Source organism: Salmo salar, chromosome ssa06 (genome assembly GCF_905237065.1).
Source record: "Salmo salar chromosome ssa06, Ssal_v3.1, whole genome shotgun sequence".
NCBI classification, from domain to species: Eukaryota; Metazoa; Chordata; class Actinopteri; order Salmoniformes; family Salmonidae; genus Salmo; species Salmo salar.
The window spans coordinates 72,185,478-72,213,010 of record NC_059447.1 but is presented as its reverse complement, the minus strand read 5'-3'; the positions used below and the strand labels follow the sequence as shown (position 1 = coordinate 72,213,010).

The following is a 27,533-nucleotide window of genomic DNA, read 5'->3' as shown; positions in this document are numbered from 1 at the left end:
TGTTCAGTTCCCTCTCTGTTCAGTGCCCTCTCTGTTCAGTGCCCTCTCTGTTCAGTGTCCTCTCTGTTCAGTGTCCTCTCTGTTCAGTTCCCTCTCTGTTCAGTGCCCTCTGTTCAGTGCCCTCTCTGTTCAGTGCCCTCTCTGTTCAGTTCCCTCTCTGTTCAGTTCCCTCTCTGTTCAGTTCCCTCTCTGTTCAGTTCCCTCTCTGTTCAGTGCCCTCTCTGTTCAGTTCCCTCTCTGTTCAGTTCCCTCTCTGTTCAGTGCCCTCTCTGTTCAGTTCCCTCTCTGTTCAGTTCCCTCTCTGTTCAGTTCCCTCTCTGTTCAGTGCCCTCTCTGTTCAGTGCCCTCTGTTTAACAGCGGTATCTCTGCTCATGGCAGCAGCGCGAGTGGGAGGGAAATGCAGATATTTTTTCTGCAGTTTTCTTGAAGATCACTCCGTGGCCCAAATTTTGCAGCACCGTCGTTCAGCAGATGATGCACTGTCATGCCACGTTCGAAACAACTGGGAACTCGAAAAAATACAGGGTCAAATCATGACGTCAGTGATCTTCAGGTTGGAAAGTCTGAGCTCTAGAGAGAGGCCAGAGTTCCCGAGTTGGAATTCTGAGCTGGAGCAAATTTTCCCAGTTGTTATGAACACGGCATCAGCCACTGACTTTACCCACTCGCCACCACTCACCACTGTCATCAAATGGACTCAAGCTGGCCACAAGTTCTGACTGAGCTCAATCGTCATGAAACGCAAATACAGCGACGGCTTTCAATCAACCTTGGAGAAATAACGAGGAGCGCCCACAACGTGTTTTGTGAGGAGAAGTGCTTAGTGATGAGTCTCTCAAAATGAAGAAATGTCGACCAAACATCCACAGCATGTAAACCCAGGGTCAGGGAGTTCTTTCAGAACAGGGCAGAATGATTCAGGAAACAGTGCTTCGACAGTGGAAAAGTAAGTTGTCATTTTATAACAGGTGATGATGATAAGTAGAAATAAGGAGTACTATCTCTCATAGAAGTAGATGTGAGTTTCTCTTTCAAACAATCCCCTTGTAAACAGCTAATAGCTAGCTAGCTAATGTTAGCCAAAGCACATTAGCTAGCTACTGCTAGTGCAGCCCTATGTAACAGTACATAAGAGGATGAAAAATTATCAGGCCTACTGTCTATCTTACTGTAGAAATGATTGTTGAAAACTAGTCTAGGTTGGAACTGTTGCTGTTAAAATACAAGTAGTCATTTCTTTCTGAACTGGAATAAACTGAGTTGCTCTTCTGGGTTGCTCATCTACAGCAGGAAGCAGTCTCCTGCATGCCGGAGAAAGCAGTAGATGTTGTGATCCAGTTTGGCACCACATACCTATGTGAGTCAGGGTTCTGAACTCTGGAATACTTAACAACAAGTACAGAAACAGACTGAATGCTGAGCATGACCTCAGTGTTGTACTGTTAAAAACTGATCCCAGAATAGACCTGCTTGTTGAACCTTCAACCAGTCACACACCTCTCATTAGGACTGAATTGCTATTTATATGGGTATTTCATTGTTATTGTTTTTATTTACATATTTACATATAGTTGCATGTTTTCATTAGCTTGGGTCCCAGGCTGAAAAGGTTGAGGACCCCTGCTATAGTAGCTGAGCTTCCTGCCTGACCAACACTGCTACTCATAGAAAACAACAATAATGACAACAACAAGAACAGCAACAAGGCATATCCATGCAGTGGTTCATAGACAGTCTGCTTCTAGAGATAGGATAGACTTTTATGAGATCATTTTTATCAGATAACCATTAGTCTGCTTCCGGCAATGTACCATAGTACCAGTTTTCTAGCTTAGGGTCGGGTTTCCCAGACTAGATAACCATTGCTATCATGATCGATTATCTAGAGGTGATCTGAACCTAACAGTGGGTTTTGATCAGAGGCGCCTCCTCTTGACAATACTTCGCTCCAAAGCTTTGCTTTGCTTTTGCATAAAGTACAGCAGAACTCAAGTTTACCTTCTGCTCCACTAGGAGGGTTCTAGCCGCTCACCTTCCCACAATCCCCTGCACATTTCTGAGCTTTTAAAATAAATGGGTCAGAACTTCTCCTTCTGAATTCGTTGTTGTTTAAAACCCACTGTAAGCAAAGGAAACTTTTCATTTCAAGGGCTTCTTTTCAAAAAGCTAACCAGTGGAAATGTTTGCAATATGGCATATCATGAAAATAGAGGGTTCAGGTATAATCTAACCTTTTACTGTATTATAAACACTAGATTAAGCTTTTCCTTTAAGCATTGACAGATTTGATTGACAGATTTAAATGACAAGCAAGTGCTCGCTGACAAATGCAGGACCCGGCGCTCCTTGCCACCTTGGGGTATACACACAGATGCTGAACAGGCATCAAATAGGACTGTCGTTCTATGTCATGTCATGTTGGCTGATATTATGGTACAAGAGACATAAATAAATGACCTGACAATCCATCATAATAAAAGGCTTATACATCCTTAAATGTACAGCTTGCAAAAAACCATACATATTTGTATAATTAAAAAAGATATATTATTTACCTTTATTTAACTAGGCAAGTCATAATAACTTAAAGTGGTAGTTCAGCTCCTTTTCACCTCATGTAACAACTGATTTACTTAACAAAAGGCACATCTCAATAGGTGGTCCAGGTAAGTCATGACATAGTGGGGGTGGGCCTTTCCTCTTTTGTTCTCTATTGTTCCTCAAGCAAGGTAGAAGGCCGATGACATCACGATTCCCTTCAGACCAACTCCTCGAATGCCCTACTCCTAAGTTTGCAGTTGTGTCTAAAAAACACTATTTTGCTGAAAACGTTTTTTACCCTTTAGTGTGTGTACTTTACTGTAGTTGTACTTGAGATATCGCTTTTCAACAGTAAAAGTTCAAAAAGCTCTGGAGGTTGTCTTTAAAAACGGTAAGAAATTTTTTTTAAACACCCAAACCACAGCTATCTCATTCTCAGAACTCGAGTTGTGATTCAGGTTCGTGTTTAGTCACTGTAAAATAAAGATGCTTTTTCCACCAAATGACCTCAAGACGATCGAGAAAAACATTCCGATTTCACTAAGCTTCTTGCAAGATGATTTTCCCTGGATGTGGCTTTCCCTTCCCCCATGCCCCGTAGACAACTTCATTGGAAACGAATTGAAGCTAGATCGAAGACTACCCTAACCCTTCTTCACCGAAAAGTCAATGCATTCTTCGTGGGGGAAATTAAATCACTGCCGTGCCCGTGCTTGCTCGCGCACAACCGGTGTTATCGCCGTTATCGTGCTCTTGTTGAAAAAATTGTCCACTAAATTGTCCATTAGCTATCTAGCAAATAAATAACGACAATGTTAACCTGGGTATGATACAGATGTAAATACAGTGTTGTGATAATGCATTGACAAGATGCCCGATGTGTATTTTCACACCAACCCTTCAAAATGACAATGTGGTGTGATAGTTAGCATGCAGCTTGCTAACCATCTCGCCTAATTTACCACGCGAGTTCGTGCAGATGTGAAACCTTGATCCCTTACCCCCGGTCTAATTTCAAAACACGACCATAGACAAGTAACGTTAGCTAGCTAGGTGTTCTTTCTCTGCGGTGTGTACAGTATGCATAATGTCACCAATAAAACCCCATTTGTACAACAAACTGACAAGTTAAAAACACTGAATGATATTTTCCTCACACCTGTCACCTGGCTAGATGGTTACAAATGTTAGTTAGGACAGACATCGATGGTTTATCATGGCCAACCAGTATTCAATTAGTATTACCACACAGAAAGATAGTCGTTGACCAGCCGTTGCGCATGGACTGTTGCCTATTTTAACAGTTAATTGTGCAAAGTAAATGGTAGCAACTTTACTACATTTCAGAATCCTCAAATGTTCTTGTTGTTAGGCATAAGTTTGGAATGAAACAATTCAGTCATGAGAAAATGTCCTACCTTAAATGTTTGTTCAATTCCTCCTATGTTCTTGTCATCTCTACTGCAGTACAGTGCAATTCGCTGTTTCAATCAATTCAAATATCCAGCCTCATTCCACGCTGTGGTTATCATAGCCGGGGCAAAATGAATCCCGTTACAAAGGTAGCAGCGAAGGATCAAGGCACAATTCCCCTTCAAAAAGAGATCCCGGGGGCACAATCTAATGCAACGGACAGTACAACGGGCGAAGTTGAGTTGACGATAGGTTTTCAGATGAATTCATCCACACATATTGATCCACACGCGAAGAAACTGTGTTTTATAAATGCAAAGTAGAAAAGATCATGTTGACTTCGTAGGGAAATGTACCTATCGTAGAGACCATGATGGTACATACCACTTTCTATTGTTTGAGAGCCAACCCACGCATCAGAGCGAGGAGCCACAAAACTGACCCGGACAAAATCTGACTACCTGATTGGCCCATTTCCTCCAAACCACTCCCGGTCTTGACTGTAATGGCCAATCGATAGCAAGGAGGTGGGTAACAATTTGATTAGTTCTGACTGTCCCTACTGTACTGTTTAAATTGATTCATTTTTTTATTACATGCTTATTATCTAGTTATTACATAACTGTATCACAGTTACACATACAGCTGTTAAGGAGCCTTTTGGTCCTAGACTTGGCGCTCCGGTACCGCTTACCGTGCGGTAGCAGAGAAAACAGTCACACAAGTCATTGACTGTTCGCTCTGCTACCGCAATTCTAGGACCAAAAGGCTCCTTAACAGCTTCTACCCCCAAGCCATAAGACTGCTGAACAACGAATCAAATGGCCACCCGGACTATCTACACTGCTGCTACTCCCTGTTTATTATCTATGCATAGTCACTACAAATGACCTGGACTAACCTGTACCCCCGCGCATTGACTCGGTACAGCCTGTATATAGCCTCGTTACTGTTATGTACTTTTCTTGTGTTACTTTATTTGTTCGTTTTTGTTTTAGTTTTTCACTTTAGTTTATTTATTCAATATTTCCTTAACTATTTCTTAAACTGCATTGTTGGTTAAGGGCTTGTATGTAAGCATTTCACAGTAATGTTGTATTCCGCACATGTGATTAATACAATTTGATTTGATTTGATAATATATTTATTTCACAGTTCAAAATCAGCTGATTGATATAGGTAACCAATGTAATTAATTTATAAAGGGTTTAATGATTATCAAATAATCATCCTGTGGGTTATAATCATATTGCTCATCCGATTGATTTTCACGCACTCAACACAAGCTAGTCTTATTGGCTAATTGATTTAAATCCCAAAGAATATTGGTCAATCATGGTCTTGCACAACCATGAGAATTCATAGACATTAATGCCAGGCATACACTACACGATTTTGCAACGAATTCGCCAGGTTTTTGCCGTCCAAGAGAATGTTCATGATAGGGGTGAATGCCTATGAACTTGGGCTAGGATCAGTACGTCGGGATGACGTTGTCAAGGACGCACAGATGATGGCTGTTGCGTTCTCCAGGGACGCGCCTTAATTATAGCCTAACTGTTGCATTGTCACAATACATTTCTGACTCCGCCATTTCTGAAAACTCTGCGCATGTACAACAAATAATGACATACAGTACCAGTCAAAGTTTGGACACACCTACTCATTCAAGGGTTTTTCTTTATTTTACTATTTTCTACATTGTAGAACAATAGTGAAGACATCAAAACTATGAAATAACACATATGGAAGCATGGAGTAACCAAAAAAGTGTTAAACAAATCAAAATATATTTTATATTTGAGATTCTTCAAAGTAGCCACCCTTTGCCTAGATGACAGCTTTGCACACTCTTGGCATTCTCTCAACCAGCTTCACCTGGAATGCTTTTCCAACCGTCTTGAAGGAGTTCCCACATGTGCTGAGCACTTGTTGGCTGCTTTTCCTTCACTCTGCGGTCCAACTCATCCCAAACCATTTCAATTGGGGGTGATTGTGGAGGCCAGGTCATCTGATGCAGCACTCCATCACTCTCCTTCTTGGTCAAATAGCCCTTACACAGCCTGGAGGTTTGTTTTGGATCATGGTCCTGTTGAAAAACAAATGACAGTCCCACTAAGCGCAAACCAGATGGGATGGCGTATTGCTGCAGAATGCTGTGGTAGTCATGCTGGTTACGTGTGCCTGGAATTCTAAATAAATCACAGACAGTGTCACCAGCAAAGCATCCCCACACCATCACACCTCCTCCTCCGTGCTTCATGGTGGGAACCACACAAGCAGAGATAATCCGTTCACCTACTCTGCGTCTCACAAAGACACGGCGGTTGGAACCAAAATTCTCAATTTTGGACTCATCAGACCAAAGGACAGATTTCCACCGGTCTAATGTCCCTTGCTTGTGTTTCTTGGTCCAAGCAAGTCTCTTCTTATTATTGGTGTCCTTTAGTAGTGGTTTCTTTGCAAGAATTCAACTATGAAGGCCTGATTCGCACAGTCTCCTTTGAACAGTTGATGTTGAAATGTGTCTGTTACTTGAACTCTGTGAAGCATTTATTTGGGGTGCAATTTCTGAGGCTGGTAACTCTAATGAACTTATCCTCTGCAGCAGAGGTAACTCTGGGTCTTCCTTTCCTGTGGCGGTCCTCATAAGAGCCAGTTTCATCATATCGCTTGATGGTTTATGTGACTGCACATTAAAAAACTTTCAAAGTTCTTGAAATTTTCAAGATCGACTGACCTTCATGTTTTAAAGTAATGATGGACTGTCATTTCTCTTTGCTTATTTGAGATGTTCTTGCCATAATATGGACTTGGTCTTTTACCAAATATGACTATCTTCTGTATACCAACCCTACATTGTCACAACACAACTGATTGTCTTTAATCCATTAAGGAAAGAAATTCCACAAATTAACTTTTAACAAGGCACACCTGTTAATTGAAATTCATTCCAGATGACTACTTCATGAAGCTGGTTTAGAGAATGCCAAGAGTGTGCAAACCTGTCATCAAGGCAAAGGGTGGCTACTTTGAGAAATTTCAAATATCAAATATATTTTGGATTTGTTTAACACTTTTTGGTTACTACATGATTCCATATGTGTTATTTCATAGTTTGGATGTCTTCAATATTACTCTACAATATAGAAAATAGTAAAAATAAAGAAAAACCCTTGAATGAGTAGGTGTGTTCAAACTTTTGACTGGTACTGTACGTTTCCCTTTATAAACCAGACCTGTCATAAAACTGTGCACGCGTTAGTTAACAAGCTTTGAAACTCCGCATGGAAAACTCCTCCATTCACATTTCATGGTGAAAATAATGCCCTTATTTGCCGTATAAATTGGAACTATTAGCATTATTAGGCCATGGCGTGCAAAAGACAAATTGTTGTTCAATATTTAGTTTACCAATAGATTATTGGGTTTATATGTCTTTCCTTGGTATTGGCTTTGAGATCAAATAGGCAATGATGTTGTGCTCCTATCGCACGCACAGCAATACTGTAGCTTACCCATAATGTCAAATATTTTACATAAACTACCGGTCTTTTTACTGTGTTGGAAAAAGTTTCAATCGTTAGCAGTAATTGATGCTGTATCTGGGAAATGAACAAAAAAACAATGGCAAGTAGTTGTGGACCTGTCAGCAGAACGTTTGAATTCAACAATGTTTTATATAGATTTTCCCCCAACCTAAATATGGACTGCCTGCGAATTCTGAAACATTGTAGGGCAGGCTACTCAAAAAAATGCAATGATAGTACAGTTCTATTTCTCTGGTGTTTTTGTTCTACTTGGCTTTTTTGCTTAGTAGGCCTACTACTAATATTCATTACTGAGTTGGGACAGAGCAAGCAAGAAAGGCATTTCACTGTACTTGTGCACGTGACAATAAAAACTTGAAACTTGATACATAGACCTACTTCAATGTAAAATATCAGTTGTTAAATTCGACTGTATGATATTGCAAAACTTGAAATACATATAACCTGTCTATTTACCAGGCTACTCAGTCCAATTAAATGAGGTATACTCATGGTCATTTGTTATATTGCTCCTTTGAGAATATGAACCCATCAAGGCCAGAAAAGGTGAGGAATATATTCTGCAATGGTTATGAAAATAAATTAAATATGAAAAAGATTCCTATGTCTAATTATATGATTCCTATGTCTAATTATATGATTCCTATGTCTAATTATATGATTCCTATATCTAATTATATGATTCCTATGTCTAATTATGATTCCTATGTCTAATTATTTTAGATTGAAAAAATAAAACACAGACTTTCACTCTTCTCACTAATGGCAAATGGTTGCATTCTTGTTAATATGTTTTCGTGATTTTAGTTTTGTATTTATAAGCTTTTCATGATATCCCTAAACAAACTAATTACTTGCCAACTGGCAATTATTTCAACCACTAGCAGATGTGCATAAGCATGGTCTAAAGTTTGCAGGGAGGTGAGAATATTTTCACGTCAAGTTAAACGTTTATAAATCTGTCTCGCGTACATTTTGAGGTATACTTTGTATGCACGGTTTATAAATGAAGACCCTGACCCCTGTCGGATGTCCAGATAATTTTCTGACATGTCAGACATTTTGGTATGCATCTTGTAGTATGAGCAGTGCTAAAACGCGATTGGGAAAGGACTGCTGCCAATAGCCAATGAGCATTCAGCATGTGAGACCAAAACAATGATGGCGAAGAGGAAAGCAACAACAACACGCGACGTGTGTACGGGGTGATGGAAGACAGATTGGTGAAGCTGTGGAGAAAAGAAGCGGCCTTTTCAATGGGTTTGTTCGTTTTACATGGCCGGGTGCCCCGGTAGGACGGAGTTTGATTATTTTATACAATTCCATTGGTCTTTAAATGAAATCTACACCCACCAGGGGCACCTTGGCATACAAAACGAACTCCACCAATCTTACAATGACAGAAACCAAAATTATAATTTAATATTAAGTCTATATTCTGCACCCCTTTTTTTAAATGTTTATGCACATAATAATGGCATTTTCCCCTATAACAACCAAGAAACGAAGAGCAGTAACAACTAGGGAATAATCGTGTAATATGAGCACCCACGTCCTGGGGTTGAGGTTGGACGGAATTAAAGATTTTGGGGCAAGGAAATCACGAAATGTGAGCACGTCCAATGTATGCCCAGTGAGAATGATATCCTTAAAGGTGCATAACATTTATTTGTATCCGTTGATCACTCATCTGTTGAAATAACAGTGACTTACATTATGTTATTCCAAATTGTATCATTATAAAATTCAACTAAACGATTAATCTCTCCCAATTTTGATGTTTTGTTATACTTATTTTCACTTTAATGTCAAGACTATATATACACAAAATACACACTTACACACCACACAAAACCTACACACATTTACATAGGCCTACACTACACTACACACACAAACAAACCGATACAACACACACACACTGCTGCTGCTTTGGTCTTTATTTTACTCTTATTATTATATATCCTGATGCCTAGTCATTTTACCCTGCTTTCATGTACCCTGCACATTGATCTGGTACTGGTACTCCCTGTATATAGCTCCATTCTTCTATATTTTATTCATCTTGTGTAATTTTTGTTTTTGTTGCATCGTTGGGAAGGGCTCGTAAGCAAGTATTTCACGGTAAAGTATACACCCGTTGTATTCGGCGCATGTTACAAATAAAATGTTATTTGATTTTAAAGTAAATACCTACTTTTAGGATATTTCCGGTTGGGCATTCACAACATCCAAGATGGCTGCCACCGTGGAGTCCCTCGTTTCGTACGGGACCGATTCAGATTCAGATAATGAGACAAAATCTAATGCTAGTCCCGAAAAAGTTGACCCTGATGCCCTAGCACACCTTCAACCGTTGAAATCTGGACAAACAATGTCTTTGGCTCTCCTTAATTCAGCTCCTGAGGTCGCCGTAAAGGTAAGTGGGCTAGCTGGTTGCTAATTAAGCTAGATATTGTAGCTACGCTAGATAGCTAGCTAGATAGCTAGCTAGTTAGCTACTAGTGCTATCCAGCCAGAGTCGGCTTGTCACCTAAAAAGCAACTTTTGAATGTAATCTCTAACTTTACTTATCTAGCTACACTGACGTTAGGTGGATAGTGAAAGCACATATATAACCATTACAGATCCTATTAAATTACTAATTATATGGATAGAACAATGAGTTAAGTTACTTTCACCAAATATTTGTATAGCTAAGTAGCTAAAACAGGAAGTTTCAATAGAAACGTAATGTGCTTGCATAGTAGGCTGAAAGTATTAATAATTTTAGTGGAAGAAGTTTACATAATGAGAAGTTAGGACTATCTTTGAGATCTTCCACTAAGACCAATGAAAAATACATATTTGGTGACCATTGAAACCAATGTTCCAATGTTGATTAATGCAACTTTAAATATTTACATTTTAAAAAGTATAGTCTAACAGTGCAGAAAATGCTGCATTGAAGTAACTAAAGTAAGAAAAAGTGTGTTTGGACGTTTACCTTAAAGATTAGTGACGAGTTTAACCGTCCTTGAACGCACCTGCCTTATCACACCTGGCGTCACCATAACTACACACGCAGGCTTGACGACTCGTCCATAAACGGAGTTAACAGTACAGATCACCCCATAGAAAATGATGTAGCTGGATATCATCGGGCTCCAATTTGCTTCTGCTAAACATTTTACTAATTTGATGTCACCTCACCGTGCGTGTCTACTCCAACCAACAGAAACTTTGCACCAATATATAGCGGAACAGTAATGGGAGTATTCGGAGCACTTGTCAAGAGGAGTGGGTAAATTAGCCATTCCACGTTCAATCATAAAAAAAATAGGCGCAAATAGACACTTATTTGATCATAAGAGGTACGCCATTGTTCAGATATAATCCTCATACCACCAGTAGTCAACATATCCTTAAAAAATATGTGGCAGTAGGCCTAGTGTATTCTCGCTTTACTAAATTGTGTAAACATGCAAGATATTCCCTAAAACATCGAATGACCAATGTTGCATACATCGTTCGCCTCCGCTCTGTGCCAATTACTAATGAAATCCAGCAACCGTACACGTCTTTGCAAGGGTATACGATTAAATAATAGAATATCTTAAACGTTGTAGGCTATACTGTAGATTACCCTAAAAACTAGTGGCACCTCGTCCTACGAAGGGTCAAATCATTGGATTTCATTGCTTTAATTCAGTGTTGTCAGGTAGCGAAATATTTTATTAAATCGGGCCATTTTTACAATGGCACTGTCACAAAGTGGGAAAGCAGGCAGTGGTAGTGAACAACGCTCAAAAGATGTCATTCTAAGAATAGCCTACAGAAAGTGTTTCCTAAGCCCAGTATCAGACATTTCTCCCACTGTCCCGTTCATCCTGTCTAGACTGTCACATTGGATCATTGGTATGTGCACATCGCTGTCTTGACAGGTTCAAACAACCATGTTTGTTTGTCCGTTACACAATGATCCTGCAATGTATTTATTTTTATAGGGTGTCCATCCAGGCACAGGCTCATAGTGAGAACTTATGGTATAAAATAAATACGACCCTTCAATTTCTTAGTTGCTCAGTGCGGTATTTTTTTTATTTTTTACAAATCATCAACATTAAGGCAATTTCAAAAATCGGATTTTGTAACGCAATACATCCTACAACAAAGCACCGAGCACTGTTGACAGCGGTGCCGCTTCCTCACATGAACTTTTATGTTGCAGTCGTCCACTTAAAAAAAGAAAAAAATGCGGGTCACAAAAGTACAATTAGGATAACAGGAGCTGAAGTATGCAGGCTTTGAATTGAAAAGTCTCGTGGTAGTCTATGTTGACGTTCTGAGATTAGCGTTGCACATTTTGGGGAATATTCAGAGGTGGAAACCTTCTGTGGGAATTAACGGGAATATATGGGTATTAACGGAAATATATGCAAATGATTATTAATACCATTTAAATGTGATGTTTTTTGCATTGGATATATTTACCATATCCTATGGAGACAGAAACATAAACCTTTTACCTCATAAGTAGACATAATTGCAAATGATTAAATCCTTCCAAAAGAAATTAAAAAACAATTTAGTTATGAATTGAACTTTAATTAAATGAGTTGACTCTTCACATGGGATAATTTCACTGAACAACAAAAGGGAATATTAAATGATCCCCAATGATCCATCGCATCTCCCAAAAACTTTTTCAACATCTGTAAAATTATAGTCTAGAAACTAAAGCTCTGGTTGTCTTCCTCTCAAGCTTCCATGTCTGGACCTCCTCAATTTTCAACCTTGTGAACATCAGACTTTGAGGCCTCATTTTCGCTGTCACTTTCCAACCTTGTTGAGGATGGCTCGTTATCAGGCTCAAAAAGTCTAAAATTTACCTGGATGGCCACCAATTTTTCAACCCTTGTATTGGTCAGCCTGTTGCGTGCTTTAGTGTGCGTGTTCCCAAACAAGGACCAGTTGCGCTCTGAGGCGGCTGATGTTGGTGAGATTTGGAGGATGATGGAGGCAACAGGGGAAAGAGCCTCAGATCCACAAAGTCCTTTCCACCAGGTGGCTGATGAGATATGTTGGCATGACAACCGTATTGCATCTCCATCCCAAAGCCCTTGCTTGGAAGCGTACCTCGCCAGACTGCCAAGAACCTTTCCCTCATCCAGGCCAAGGTGGCGAGACACAGTAGTGATGACACCATAGGCCTTGTTGATCTCTGCACCAGACAGGATGCTCTTGCCAGCATACTTGGGTCCAACAGGTACGTTGCGGTGTGTATGGACTTCAGGCAGAAGTCTTCACGCTTTTTTATGTATTTCAGAACTGCAGTTTCCTGTATTTCAGAACTGCAGTTTCCTCTGCTTGGAGCAACAGTGAAGTGGTCAGGGCAGTACGGATTTCTTCTCTTACATCTGCAAGCAGAGTCTGAACATCAGACAGGATGGCATTGTATCCCTCAATCTGTGCAATGGCTACTGCTATAGGTTTCAGGTTGCTTACCACTCTCCCAAAATACATCATCCAGGAGGATCCTCTTGATGGGGCTGTCCATATCGGCAGACTAATATGGCCATTTCTTGGAGAGACTCCTTCCCCACCAGGAGACTGTCAATTATGATGACAACACCACCCCAACGGGTGTTGCTCGGCAGCTTCAATGTGGTGCTCTTATTCTTCTCACTTTGCTTGGTGAGGCAGATTTCTGCTATAACTTGATGACTCTTCACATACCTAACCATTTCCTTGGCTCTCTTGTATCCTTGGCTCTCTTGTAGAGTGTATCCATTGTTTTCAGTGCCATGATGTCCTTGAGGAGCAGATTCAATGCATGAGCAGCACAGCCAATGGGTGTGATGTGAGGGTAGGTCTCCTCCACTTTAGACCAAGCAGCCTTCATGTTCGCATCATTGTCTGTCACCAGTGCAAATACATTCTGTGGTCCAAGGTCATTGATGACTGCCTTCAGCCTATCTGCAGTGTAGAGACCGGTGTTTGTGTTGCCCTTGTGTCTGTGCTCTTGTAGAATACTGGTTGAGGGGTGGAAAAGATGTAGTTAATTATTCCTTGCCCACAAACTTTCGACCACCCATCAGAGATGATTGCAATACAGTCTGCGTTTCTCTATGATTTGCTTGACTTTCACTTGAACTCTGCATCCAGCAAATGAGTAGATAAAGCATCTCTGGTTGGAGGGGTGTATGCCGGGCAAAGAACATTCAGAAATCTCTTCCAATACACATTGCCTGTGAGCATCGGAGGTGAACCAGTTGCATACACAGATCGAGCAAGACATTCATCAGCATTTCTCTGACTACGTTCCTCCATCGAGTCAAAAATAACTTCTGATTCCAGAAGGACCATGAGCTGTTTCTATCGATAAGGTGTCTGAGTCTAATTTTCACCTCCAATAGAAGTAGAGGGACTTTTGTCAGAGGTTGCTTGTTGTCAGTGCTGAGGGAACTTTATGCACTTGGCCAGATAATTTTGCATCTTTGTTGCATTCTTCACATATGATTTGGCACAGTATTTGCAAATGTGCACAGCTTTTCTTTCTACATTAGCTGCAGGGAAATGTCTCCACACATCAGATCATGGCTGTGGCATTTTCCTGTAAAGATTAGAATTTTTTTTGTAAAAAAACAACAAATACAATTCCATGTACAGCTAAATAGTTAAGCAGTTAGATTAAACAAGTATTTTGTAAGAACTGTTTTAAAATGAAACATATATGGAAACAGGTGAATTAACACTCCTCCTTTAGCAGGCTCAAGCAAGCTAAAACCCACATGGTAGCAAAAACTAACTAGCAGAAATTGTTAAGTTAGAAATGATTTAAACACACTTTGCTGTAGGCTACTATTTACTAGTTAACAAAAATCATGTATGACATATAAAATATATTCACCCTACCCAGTATTGTAATCAGAATTTACCAGAAAGCATGTAGTCCTTGGCTCAGACAGTATTAGTGTGGGCTCAATAGCATCTCATTAGTGTGCAAGATCTTGAGAATTAGCTGTACATGTGATGGAAGAATGCACTGTGCATGCAGAGGGTTGCAATTTCATTGAATTGGGGATTGTTCCGTTCTAATTCTGAGTAAAAAAAACTCAACGGACACTATAAAAGCTTAACCAAGTTTATTCTTCCCAGAGGGTCAATACAGCTGCATTCAGACAAAGACATTTTCGCACAAGCACTGATATTTAACCCTTTCTCCTAGACTGAGTCTCCTCCTACACATCTGAACAGCCAATGCATTTCTGTTGCTAGACAGAACCTTAGTGATATCTGTTCTTCCTCACTTCATCTGACCTGACCTCTACCCCAAAGTGCTCACTCCTCCCCATCTCACAGCTGTCATGGTGCCTGGTACCAGACTGTGTCTCTTCTCCTCTCAGAGGATCCTTCCCATAGGATCCCTGATGGCTAACAATAACATATCCTGACATAATGTAAACGTTATACATTACCCACGCTCCCTCAGTGACATGAATAAGTATATTTCAAATTCTCAGAACCCAATTGTATAGTTTATCCAAAATATGCAACAAGACCAAGAATTACCATGTGTATCCCACAAAAAAGGTTCAATGTTATAAGGTAACTTTTTTATGAATTTAAGCAAAATTCCCGGGTTTAACTTCCCATGGAAAATGTATAGAAATTTACCAGAAAGTTTCCGACCCTTTGCAACCCTAGTTGAGATGTTACAAAACTACACTTGTTTGGTGAGTAATCATCAAAAATTGTATTTAACATTGACTATGAAAGCATACATCAAAAACTGAAAATGCTACGTATCATGCTATGTCACATATCAAAATAGATAGCTATCTTACCTCAATGTGCTATATGTCCTGTGGATTTTGGGTAGAGCGGTGAATAGTAGGCTTCAACGCGAATATCAGCATTTCAGCTGGACTACAAATAAAATGAGACCGCGTGGCATATGAGGAAGATGCTTGAGGTGAATTACAGCTGCTCATGTTATAGTTAAAGGATAGCCTATATGGCCTAATCGATTATAAATATTGCTTTCCAATTATTCAATTTACACACAACGGCAAGATAGCCTACATGTACTGTATAGGCTATAGTTTGATGACTAGGCGGCAGGTAGCCTAGCGGTTAAGAGCATCGGGCCAGTAACCGAAGAGTCGCTGGTTCGAATCCCTGAGCCGACTAGGTGAAAAATTTGTCAGTGCCCTTGAGCAAGGCCCTGAACCCTAAATGCTCCTGTAAGTAAGGTGACCAGATTTCTGAAATGAAAACCAGGGACATTTCCAGTTCGGCAGTCAATATATCATTAAAATATCCAATGTTATTATCTATGAAATAGAAAGGGGGACAATTCCGGTTTCATGTATTGAATCTAACAGGCTCACTGTGATAGAGAAAACAACTATATTACAGATGCACTACAGACAAGACAGAACTGTCCAATCTGAACAGCCATTCAGTGGTCCTGGTAGAATAAGAGCAGAAGAGAACATGAGCAAAATTGAAAAAACAAGACAATAGTATATGTGAAATAATTAACAACATAATAAAGAAATAAGATGTTGATGAAATTGGTAACTACATAATATACTTATACAAACCTAATCTGTATATTTCTCAAAAGAATGCATCTTCTTCAGGATTGCTCTGTCTTTGGCCAGCTTCTCCATTAACCTGTTATGGCTAGGGGGCAGTATTTTCACGGCTGGATAAAAAACGTACCCGATTTAATCTGGTTACTACTCCTGCCCAGTAACTAGAATATGCATATAATTATTGGCTTTGGATAGAAAACACTCCAAAGTTTCTAAAACTGTTTGAATGGTGTCTGTGAGTATAACAGAACTCAAATGGCAGGTCAAAACCTGAGAGATTCCTTTACAGGAAGTGGCCTGTCTGACCATTTCTTGAACTTCTTTGCCATCTCTATCTTTTACAAAGGATCTCTGCTCTAACGTGACACTTCCTACGTCTTCCATGGGCGCTCAGAGCCCGGGAAAAACCTGAATGTCGTCATCCCAGCCCCAGGCTGAAACACATTATCGCCTTTCTCAAGTGGCCGATCAAGGGACTGTGGGCTTAGGCGCGTGCCCTGGCCGCCCCGTCTTTGTGATTTTTCCTCTGTTTGCCGAAAAGGAGATTCCCGGTCGGAATATTATCGCTTTTTTACGAGATAAATTGCATAAAAATTGATTTTAAACAGCGGTTGACATGCTTCGAAGTACGGTAATGGAATATTTAGAAATGTTTTGTCACGAATTGCGCCATGCGCACGACCCTGATTTACCATTTCGGATAGTGTCTGGGACGCACGAACAAAACGCCGCTATTCGGATATAACGATGGATTATTTTGGACCAAACCAACATTTGTTATTGAAGTAGCAGTCCTGGGAATGCATTCTGACGAAGACAACAAAAGGTAATCAAACTTTTATAATAGTAAATCTGATTTTGGTGAAGGCTAAACCTGCCGGGTGTCTAAATAGCTAGCCCGTGATGGCTGGGCTATGTACTTAGAATATTGCAAAATGTGCTTTAACCAAAAAGCTATTTTAAAATCGGACATATCGAGTGCATAGAGGAGTTCTGTATCTATAATTCTTAAAATAATTGTTATGCTTTTTGTGAACGTTTATCGTGAGTAATTTAGTAAATTGTTAGCAAATTCCCCGGAAGTTTGCGGGGGGTATGCTAGTTCTGAACGTCACATGCTAATGTAAAAAGCTGTTTTTTGATATAAATATGAACTTGATTGAACAAAACATGCATGTATTGAATAACATAATGTCCTAGGTCTGTCATCTGATGAAGATCATCAAAGGTTAGTGCTGCATTTAGCTGTCTTCTGGGTTTTTGTGACATTATATGCTAGCTTGAAAAATGGGTGTCTGATTATTTCTGGCTTGGTATTCTGCTGACATAATCTAATGTTTTGCTTTCGCTGTAAAGCCTTTTTGAAATCGGACAGTGTGGTTAGATAAAGGAGAGTCTTGTCTTTAAAATGCTGTGAAATAGTCATATGTTTGAAAAATTTAAGTTTTTGTATTTTTGAGGAATTTGCAATTCGCGCCACGCCTATCATTGGATATTGGAGCAGGTGTTCCGCTAGCGGAACGTCTAGATGTAAGAGGTTAACTCCTGTCAGGGGAGGTTGAAGTTTGTCTTCACAATAAGCATGGCCTTGATGGTAGGAACAGCGAACCTATTTCTTGCTGCTGTTTATATAATCATTCATTTGGGAGAACACTCTCTCGACTGGTGCATTACTTTCAGGCAAGCACATGACAACAGACACTAATCTAGCCAGGTTAGTGTGTGGGATGTCGTTCTCTTTGAAGTGGGTAACCACCGTGCTCCATTTCGTCACACAATGCATCCTCATTGATGGTCACATTGGGGCATTGTTCCTGCAGTGTGCCTGCTGCCTTCTGGATCTCTTCACGCTGAGGTTGCCTTTTTAAAAGGAGACAATCTAAAAGATTTACATTATCTGTGTGCTTTCCCATGCTTGCAAGTAGTTCACAGCCATAGTGAAGAATGATTGGGATGTTTTCAGAAAGCTCTCTTTAGACATGGCTCCATTTTCCTCTAGCTCTCTCAGAAGTCCTCTGACCAAAACTGGAATGAAGTTGTCATCACGTCTTGCAGTCAAGTTTGCCTCAACGTTTCTCAGAATTGCAGCTGACTCCACAGCACAGTGGTCCTGGCCTCCAAGCATCTTGATCGTGTCACTGAATACGGTCAGGTTTCCATGGACATAGGCCAGCCAAAGTTCAGTCAGTGGATCTTTGAACATTGTTCACAGGACAACAGGGCAGTTGTCTTCAGAAATAAAAAAGGATTTCAATGGGATATACATTTTCAGCACTCTTTCTAGAGCAGGGAGCATGGACATCAAGCGAACATTGCCGTGTCCTAAAATGTTATGGTACTCCTGGCCAACAAACTCACAAAAGCTCTTCAGTCTTTCTACTCTGATGGTGAAAATATGAACATATCCAAATATCTTTGTGAGCAGGTAGTCAACATCATATCCAAAGCTGTTCTGGCCGTGTTATGAATGATGTGGGCAGGACAACCTAAGCCAATCACCTCCCACTGCAGAGCATTTTTAACTTTGGAATGGACATTGACCCTCCCCAGCCTATTCAGTCCTCCAAAGTTGGCATTTGTTGTCGACAGAGAATGTTTTCCAGGTTACATTTTTGGATGACCACCAGGACCTCAGCTGCAATTTCCTCTGCTGTTTCTCCATTCAATTCAACAAAATCAAGCAGTTTTGTTTACACAGATGTGCTGCCATCATATATCTTACATATCTGACTACTATTGGCAGCAGCTTTACATGTCAATGATTGGACGCATCAATGGACAGGGACACAAATTCAACCTGGTCTAGGTCTGTTACCAAAGTAGTTACCCATGTTGCTAACACGTTACTCACTATGGCTTCACATTTTGTCCTAGCACATGTAAACTTTGGCTCATAAAGCTTCCGTGTCAGTTGTGCTGTGCAGTCCATAGATCTGTAACTATGATTGTGTCGCATAGTGTGGTATGCGAAGACAGCCTCCTGCACAGCTAAACCATATTCTTCTTGGGAAGGCTCTACCTTCTTGAAGAATGTGGTGACAGAGGGCATACCAACACGGGCAATCAGAGAGGCTTTATGCTTTTTCGTCTGTTGATGTTCTACCACTGCCATTCTTCTCCGGCTGCCAATTGAAAGAGAGGAATTACAAAGGGTGCAGTGAACCATTCTATCGTCTTGACCTGAGCATATAAATGGAAATTCTCTCATGTTTTTCATAAAAGGTGCATTTCCGTTTCTTGGAGTCATTGTATCTCCTCTGTCTGTTCTTCTTCACTCTCCTTGTGTCACTCTTCTTACTCTCAACTTTTTCTTCTCCTCCAATCTTACTCCTCTTCTTTTCTTCACTCGTCTTCCTTTCCTTCTCTTCACCTTTCCACCTCACTCTTCTACACTCTCCTTGCTTCACTCTTTTTACTCCCTTCATTTTTCCTTCTCCTTCCTTTCCAATCTGTATTAATAAATAGCATACTATTAGATAAAATACTTTGGTCAACAGATTCCCATTGCTTGCCTCATTTTTGTATTTTATCTCAACATTGTTTGGAATAATAAATTGCCAGGCTCTGTAACCATATCTTCACCTTTCCTCCTGTCTCCTTCACTCTTCTTCCTCTCCACTGCTAATGTTATCCATGAACATTTCTAAATATATTTTCACACTACTTATTATAATGCCAAACCATTAAAATTGTAATCTACAAAAATATTCTCTGAATTAATTGTGCATTCATTTAATATAATCATATTTTCAAAATAGCCTGTCCACTGCATGTTTACATATGAATGTTTTTTAACCTAGCTACCATAACAGTAGCTAGCTAACTAGTCTACATAGGTTATGCTAGCTAATGTTAGCTATTTAAAACCTTATGTCACAGTTTATTATATAGATATTTGATCTGTTCTATAACATCACTAGCTAGTATCTCAAACGATTGTAACTTACCTGGCTTGAAAAGACGTTTGTGGTGATGATGTGGATTCACTTGATACTTGCTAGCTTCTGGACGAGTTTTCCACAGCAGTTTTCTCTAAAACTATCGCGAGCAAGTAGTTAGTAGTAGTAGTAGTAGTAGAAGAGTGAATGAAGCTGCTATAGCGAGCAGCCCCCTCTGTTGGCCTAAACAAGCACAACGCGACTGAGACGTCAACCGGTAGGCTCTGCTGCCCGGTCTTTCTTGCCAAGTAAAATATTTCACTTTGTGGTCTGTTTTTAACACAGACTTTTTAACGCACAGTTAAAAACGGGGACATTTCCGGGGACAGGCCACCAGAAACGGGGAATGTCCCCGGAAAACGGGGACGTCTGGTCACCCTTACCTGTAAGTCGCTCCGGATAAAAGCTTCTGCTAAATCACTCAAATGTAAAATGACTTACAATGCCATGCTTGTCACAAAGCTTAGACTACAAATTGTGTTTACGAAAAGCATTTTTTTTGCCTGTAGCGACTGCCTTTTTATCTGGCATGTCTGTTGATTTTGTTCCCATAATGTTGGTAATTCTACAGGGGAAAACAACTAACTTTGGATTGTATACGGTTTTGACCATTGGTTTTCTGAAATGATTATCTTCTCAGTGAACATATTCCACCCACACCCCTTGGTCCCCCAAAATAATTTTGATTGGACCCTACTTTTTACGTTGAATGTGATCCGTGATTGCCATCGAGTAGGCCTTCAGTAAATAGACTCGAGACTGCGATTACAGAAAAAGGTAAGTGAAATGATATAAGGAAATGCATGTATCCTTGGCAACTGTAAGACTACACCAACGTGGCAGGCCTAATCGTGGTAATGACTTGGGGTTGCGAGTGATAATGTATAGGTAGTCTATTTATTGACCTGGATGCAAATGTTAAAAGACGTGACTGGTTCGTTACAGCGCTTGGAGAATCGCAGGTTTAATTTGGCGCCACTGTAGACTTGTCAAGTGGATAGATTGAGATCATAGACACCTCAGATCCTGGTTAAATGTGTTGCCTACAACTAACTATGGTCATTTTATTAGTAAAAAATTACTATATTTCAATGGACACAATGGACATCTTCATGTCAGTAGCATAGCCATGAATTTGTTCGTGGGTGGGACTGTGGAATATTGGGTGGGCCAGAACTGAAGCACTTCAACTAATCCACACTCTAAAACGCAAATTATGCATCTTGACACAGACTACTGTACCCAAACACATAGCCAACACAACCTTCGTTCAGCGGTTGTGCGAGTCAGCATAGGGCTTTGGCGGTCTTGGAATTTGAGGTTACGGTAATTGGCCATGCTAATGTTCAAGGTCACCAACATAACTGTTCAGGGGGAGAGGTCAAAAAGGGGAGGTCACAATTATGTTTGTACACTTGTTTACATGAATATGCTTAATAAAACCTATTTGAAACAAGCCATTACAGTTTGTTATTATCGTGGCATTTCATTATTATTATTCAGGTTATTACTTATAAATATGAATCAACAAATTAGGAAATGCCTGGTTGGAGAGGATCAGTCACATGTTCGTACTGACAACATTAACGTAGTCAAATCAAGATGTATGCCTTCTCCTTGTCTGTTGGCTTTTCTGCATATAAAAAAATAAAATATGGATCCTATTTCCACACACAAAACCATTCACGCTAATTCAGATGGGTTTCCTCCCACTTTTCCTGAAATAGTCGCCTGACGTCACAAACCCCGCTGCTGTGGTCATTTGATGGCAGTGTCGTTGGCATATGTTCTTCAAAGAGAGGATGCAGTAAGGAGAGAGATAATGTAGCCTAAACTACTGGAAACAGACATTTTACAAGATTACATCAGGACAGGAGCGTTTGATTCCTGTTAAAGAGATGAAGTCCAGACAGACTACTTTAGGAAACATTCTGAATGGACAGATAAGCCTATAGAGAGAATCAGTGAACTCACACCCCCATGAAAGCACCAGTCAATCAAAGCCACTAGCTTATGTCAGACACAAGCAAATATTTATCCTTTCCATAAAAGTATTTAAAAAACGTAGGCCTACCTTAGGCTTTCTGAAAGTAGGCTATAAGATAATGAATTGACAATGAAAGTGTGAAGGGGACAAGTATGCTATAGTATAAAGATGAAATTGACAATCATTAAAATAGAAACAAATACACGTAACATGTCCATAGCCTATTTATCTGCGACGCTGATTATCGAGGCGGAGAGTGTTGAAAAGATTTTTCAAAAACTGTGAGGAACAATTTGAATTTGAATGGATGAACAACAAAAAAAGCATCTTACTCCGAATTGTCCCAGTATCCCAACTGTTACACTGAAAAGATTAAACGACTGCTAATGGAACAATTCGGAGTACAACGCATTTCTCATCGCTGGATTGAGGTACGTTCTCCTAGACCTATCTCGCGCTGCCTCCGCAGTATTTTAATCTGCATAAGAAGGCTGTCCAACCATAGTGCAGCTGTAAACAAGCAGGTTGGAAAATGAATAACAAGCTAACTAGATATATTGGATCAAGCTGGCTGATTTCTTAGCAAGATAGGTAATGAGTTTCTATTTAAAATCAACCTGGGCTGCCCTTAACAGAACACAATGGTATGCAGTTTGATTCATTGGAAACAGTACTGTTCTGAACGACAAGTTGAAGAACATTGTGACTATCGCGGCCCGGAGGGCGATTGTGTACGGTGGGCCGCATGAGATTTAGCTTTTTTTTTTCTGTTTTTTTTTTCTATGCTCACACCCACATGCTCATACCCACATTAATCAGGCTACACCCACCAAACGGAAGCAAACACACCTCAGACTGGTGAAGAACAGCGCACTACGTTTGGAGGAAACATGTTGTTCACTACACAGCCGTCGCGCAACTTAGCAAAACGTTTAATGAACTGAACGCACCCCAGGATAGGTGTGTGACAACTAACATCAAGCCCCTTTAACTCAAGTGCCTTCATAGCCTGATGACTGACCAAAATGATGAGCAGTAGAAAACCTGTCAAGTTTCTTCTCCCCAACAGGAGGCTGTGGAGACTGGTGTGCATCTGGACCCATCTCTCAAAGAGGTCACCTACAACCCCACATATGAAACCATGTTTGCACCAGAGGTAAAATGTTTCATAGTAAGATTTTACTCAAGAAAACTGCTGTACATCATTCGAATGAATGTACCTACCTAACTGTACCTACATAACATCTATTTTGCACTGTGTTCACTCTTACATGCTTCTTTTCTCCTAGTTTGGTCCTGTCAACCCATATAGAAGTCAACAGATGGCTGCTCCCAGGAATATGCTGTCTGGCTATGCAGAGCCTGCTCACGTCAATGACTTCATGTTTGAACAGCAGAGGAGGACCTTCTCCACCTTTGGTAAGTTAGTGTAGGAGTATCTGGGACTGTAGCCTATGTGACCAGTATAGACCTGATTCATACCACGGCCATTGTCTATGATTGAATGTTCCATTGTCTATGATAGAATGTTCAGCTGTGAATAAGGAAGGTCTAGTGAAGAGGTTAACCTTCCTTTCACCTTGAATCTAACATTTTGGGGCTTTAAGGTCATTTAGCATCTTGTTTTTTTTTTATTCACTTGTCTTTTGCTTTCAGGCTATGCTCTGGATCCGTCTGTGGACACAACAAGCCAGAATTCCTCCAATAGCTACATCGGTGCAGTGGATGAGGCAGAGAAAAAGAAAGGTAATGCTTCATTTCCTACTCTTTGTGTTTTGCTTGGTGTGCATTGCTAGCCGGTAAGAGGGATGTTTTGAAACTTAATGGAAAGCTGTTGTAGTCATTGTTCTCCATAAAACTTTGTGAAAGAAAGAGCATAGTGTAACAGTTTCTCTTGTTTCTCCTCTCATAGGGTTGACTGTGTTTGAGGTTGGCCCAAAAAAACATGACAAGAGGAAAAAGGTGCAAGGAGGTGAATCGGATGACATTGACAATTACCTCGGGCCCTGGGCGAAATACGTGGACGAAAAGGACGGGGCCAAACCATCAGAGGTAATCAATCAATAATTCAATACTGTGTGAAGTTCCTCAAAGCAATATGGATGTTTGTATTATATAGGAGCGTGTTTTAGACGTAACCGTTTTTCCTCCTGTAAAGAGATGGTTCTAACTAACTGTTGTCTGCTGATTGGTCTGTAGGAGGAACAGAAGGAGCTGGATGAGATCACAGCCAAGAGGCAGAAGAAGGGAAGGAATGAGGAAGAGGCTCCGGCGGAGGAGAAGACCATTCTCCATGGTAACTAACACACTCATCTCAACCGTTACTAATTACATAACTGAACTGTTCAGCATTCACTCAGATGAGAAGACCATTCTCCATGGTAACTAACACACTCATCTCAACCGTTACTAATTACATAACTGAACTGTTCAGCATTCACTCAGATGAGAAGAACATTTGCTGTAACCCTGTATGTAGGAAGTCCTCAGTCTTACTGTATACACTATCTCCTCTGTGTCTCCAGTTAAAGACGCGTATGACTACCAAGGGAGGTCTTACCTCCACGTACCCCAAGACGTGGGTATTAACCTGCGTACTGCAGACATACCAGACAAGTGTTACCTGCCCAAGAAACAGATCCACGTCTGGACTGGACACACCAAGGTGAGTTGTCAGTGGACACCTTCGGACTCCAGTGTTTGCCCTAGGATTTACCCTAAGAGTTACAGTTGGAAGTTTACATACACTTAGGTTGGAATCATTAAAACTCGTTTTTCAACCACTCCACAAATTTCTTGTTAACAAACTATAATTTTGGCAAGTCGGTTAGGACATCTACTTTGTGCATGACACAAGCAATTTTTGAAGCAACATCTCAAGACATCAGCCAGGAAGTTAAAGCTTGGTCGCAAATGGGTCTTCCAAATGGACAATGACCCCAAGCATACTGCCAAAGTTGTGGCAAAATGGCTTAAGGACAGCAAAGTAAAGGTATTGGAGTGGCCATCACAAAGCCCTGACCTCAATCCTATAGAAAATTTGTGGGCAGAACTGAAAAAGCGTGTGTGTGCAAGGAGGCCTACAAGCCTGACTCAGTTACACCAGCTCTGTCAGGAGGAATGGGCCAAAATTCACCCAACTTATTATGGGAAGCTTGTGGAAGGCTACCCAAAACGTTTGACCCAAGTTAAACAATTTAAAGGCAACGCTACCAAATACTAATTGAGTGTATGTAAACTTCTGACCCACTGGGAATGTGATGAAAGAAATTAAAGCTGAAATAAATAAATGTCTCATTCTTAAAATAAAGTGGTGATCCTAACTGACCTAAGACAGGGAATTTTTACTAGGATTAAACGTCAGGAATTGTGAAAACTGAGTTTAAATCTATTTGACTAAGGTGTATGTAAACTTCTGACTTCAACTGTAAGTGGGGGGGGGGGTCTTCCTGCGGGGGTTGAGTGGGGTCTTCCTGGGGCATATATCTATACATCTACATAATTTTCATTTAAATGCAGTGGCAGCTGCAATTTAGCAAATGCATATAGGGAAACATTGGACTCATGTGAGTGAGGGAACACTCATCATCGGTCACGCTGGGTTAGCTATTGGATGACTCATACACACTTTACCGTGTCCGTCATCTTTACATGAGGGAGATGTGTGTGAGCGAAAGATGGAGAGGAAGAAAGTGCTGGTTCAGCAGACGGAGTGTGGAGAAGATGTGATCAGGCCTTTGGTTCTGTCTGTCTGCAGTAGTGAGAGAGAGGAGAATCGGCCTAAAGTGAACAGGGCTTCCATCCCACTCCATACTGGAACAGTTGCATACCAAGAGCCTAATTGAAAAGCTGGAGGGATGATTAAAAAAAGAAACATGCTTGTGGATGGAGAGGCTGGTAGATGGTTTGATAGTTTAGAGACGTGTTCTGTTAACATCATTGGGATTTGAGGAATATCCTGCACGGTGGATGCCATGAGCAATGTCTTGGTACAAATGTGTGTGCAGCAAGGCATGAAAGCCTGATATCTGCCTCTATAGAATTAGCATTCAAAGAGGATGTCTTACTGCTGCGCTGCTAGCCATAGGGCAGGCTAAGTGTAATCTCTCACTCACTCTCACACACACTCACACACACACACACACACACACACACACACACTCTGAACTGTCGATGGGTAGGGGATCAGTGCTGTCCAAGACAAGTTGTTAGTGGGTATTATCACATGCCCACACACGCAGTGTGTCAGTGAGGTGTTGATAATGCCAGAGGGGTGATTGTGCCCTTGATGAAACGTTAACAAACTTCCAAAGACGAAGGGATAATTATGACCAGAGGCAAATATTAAAGACACACACACACACAGCGGTCTGTTGCTCATTAAGTGGTGTCGAACTGCGCTGTACCTAGACAACCTGCTGTTTCTGAAAATTGATAATAATAAGGATTGTTCTGGCTCTGTGGGAATACAGACGAGAGATAAGACACCACATTAAGCATAGGTGTTGTACTCATTCTATGGAGGGCCTAGTGTCTGCAGGTTGCTGTTTCTTCCCTTCAATTAACACCTAGACAATCAGGTGAGGGGAGTTCCTTACTAATTACTGACCTTAATTAGTCAATCAAGGTCAAGGAAGGAGTGAAAACCCTCAGCCACTCGGCACTCCGTGTAATGAGTTTGACACCTGTGCTGTTTAAAGTGGTACTGACAGCGTTAACTACTTTGCAGATATGAAACTAACAGACAATCATAATATCAGCCAAAAATATTAAATTCCCAGTATATGCTACAAAACCAACTTTATAAGAGGTTTTAAAAATAGGTTCTATTTGACTCAACGTTCCATGATGTACACTAAGGCATTGTTGTCTGAATAGATGGATGCAGTTCAATGCATGATTCATATAATTCACCAATACATTTCTTTGGAGTCCAAAAACTATTCCTATCAGGTTGTAAACTACAGCTGGTCTGCTACATTGTTTGCTGCCGCCATTCGGGTTGCACTGTTCCAGTTTCAATTACTCAATATTCTGGACGAACGGACACTTTAGCCAGTTAGCTCGGGTGCGTGGTTGGGACAAGCATGCATTGGCAGGCAAGTTGCAGAAGGACGAATAGGCTACAACTCCCTATCGTTTATCAGTGCAATTGTGATGGCCAACTAGCTGAAATACTTTTGCTGGCTAGCATTAGTTGTTGTTCTTGTTGATGTGCATAGCTGAGGTAGAGAGAGCCTCACTTACCATGGTTGTTTGATCAATAGGACTGTACAGTTCCCAAATGAAAGAGGACTCCTGTGGTCTTCAGATATTTGCAGAAATCATTCAGGTGAATTTAGTGTCTTTTGGTGAATGGTTTCCAATGGTCTAAAGTCGTGCTGTTGCTACTGCCTGTAAACACACAGTAAGGTTCAAAGTGAATGATGGCAGGCCCGTGTGGCAAATGACTTGTTTGTATAAAGGCCTACTGTAGCTCTGATTTGCTATAGCGCACTGGTCGGTGTAGACTGGTCC

General features: G+C 40.6%; 2 protein-coding genes across 2 annotated transcripts in view; one reads left to right on the top strand and one right to left on the bottom strand.

Moving 5' to 3' along the window:
• Nucleotides 1–4,387, bottom strand: part of LOC106607959 (WASP family member 1) — a 206,068-nt gene extending 201,681 nt beyond the window's left edge. The window contains 1 exon segment of the mRNA XM_014205484.2: nucleotides 3,961–4,387. The gene's annotated coding sequence lies outside the window, so the exon portion shown is untranslated.
• A 5,327-nt stretch (nucleotides 4,388–9,714) lies between these two features.
• The window catches only part of cdc40 (cell division cycle 40 homolog (S. cerevisiae)), a 48,179-nt gene continuing 30,360 nt past the window's right edge, over nucleotides 9,715–27,533 (top strand). The window contains exons 1-7 of the mRNA XM_014205521.2: nucleotides 9,715–9,925; nucleotides 23,086–23,172; nucleotides 23,306–23,435; nucleotides 23,673–23,762; nucleotides 23,929–24,068; nucleotides 24,216–24,312; nucleotides 24,542–24,681. Of these exons, the coding sequence (XP_014060996.1) occupies nucleotides 9,743–9,925; nucleotides 23,086–23,172; nucleotides 23,306–23,435; nucleotides 23,673–23,762; nucleotides 23,929–24,068; nucleotides 24,216–24,312; nucleotides 24,542–24,681 (867 nt within the window). The 5' untranslated portion in view covers nucleotides 9,715–9,742. The remainder of the gene's footprint in view (nucleotides 9,926–23,085; nucleotides 23,173–23,305; nucleotides 23,436–23,672; nucleotides 23,763–23,928; nucleotides 24,069–24,215; nucleotides 24,313–24,541; nucleotides 24,682–27,533) is intronic.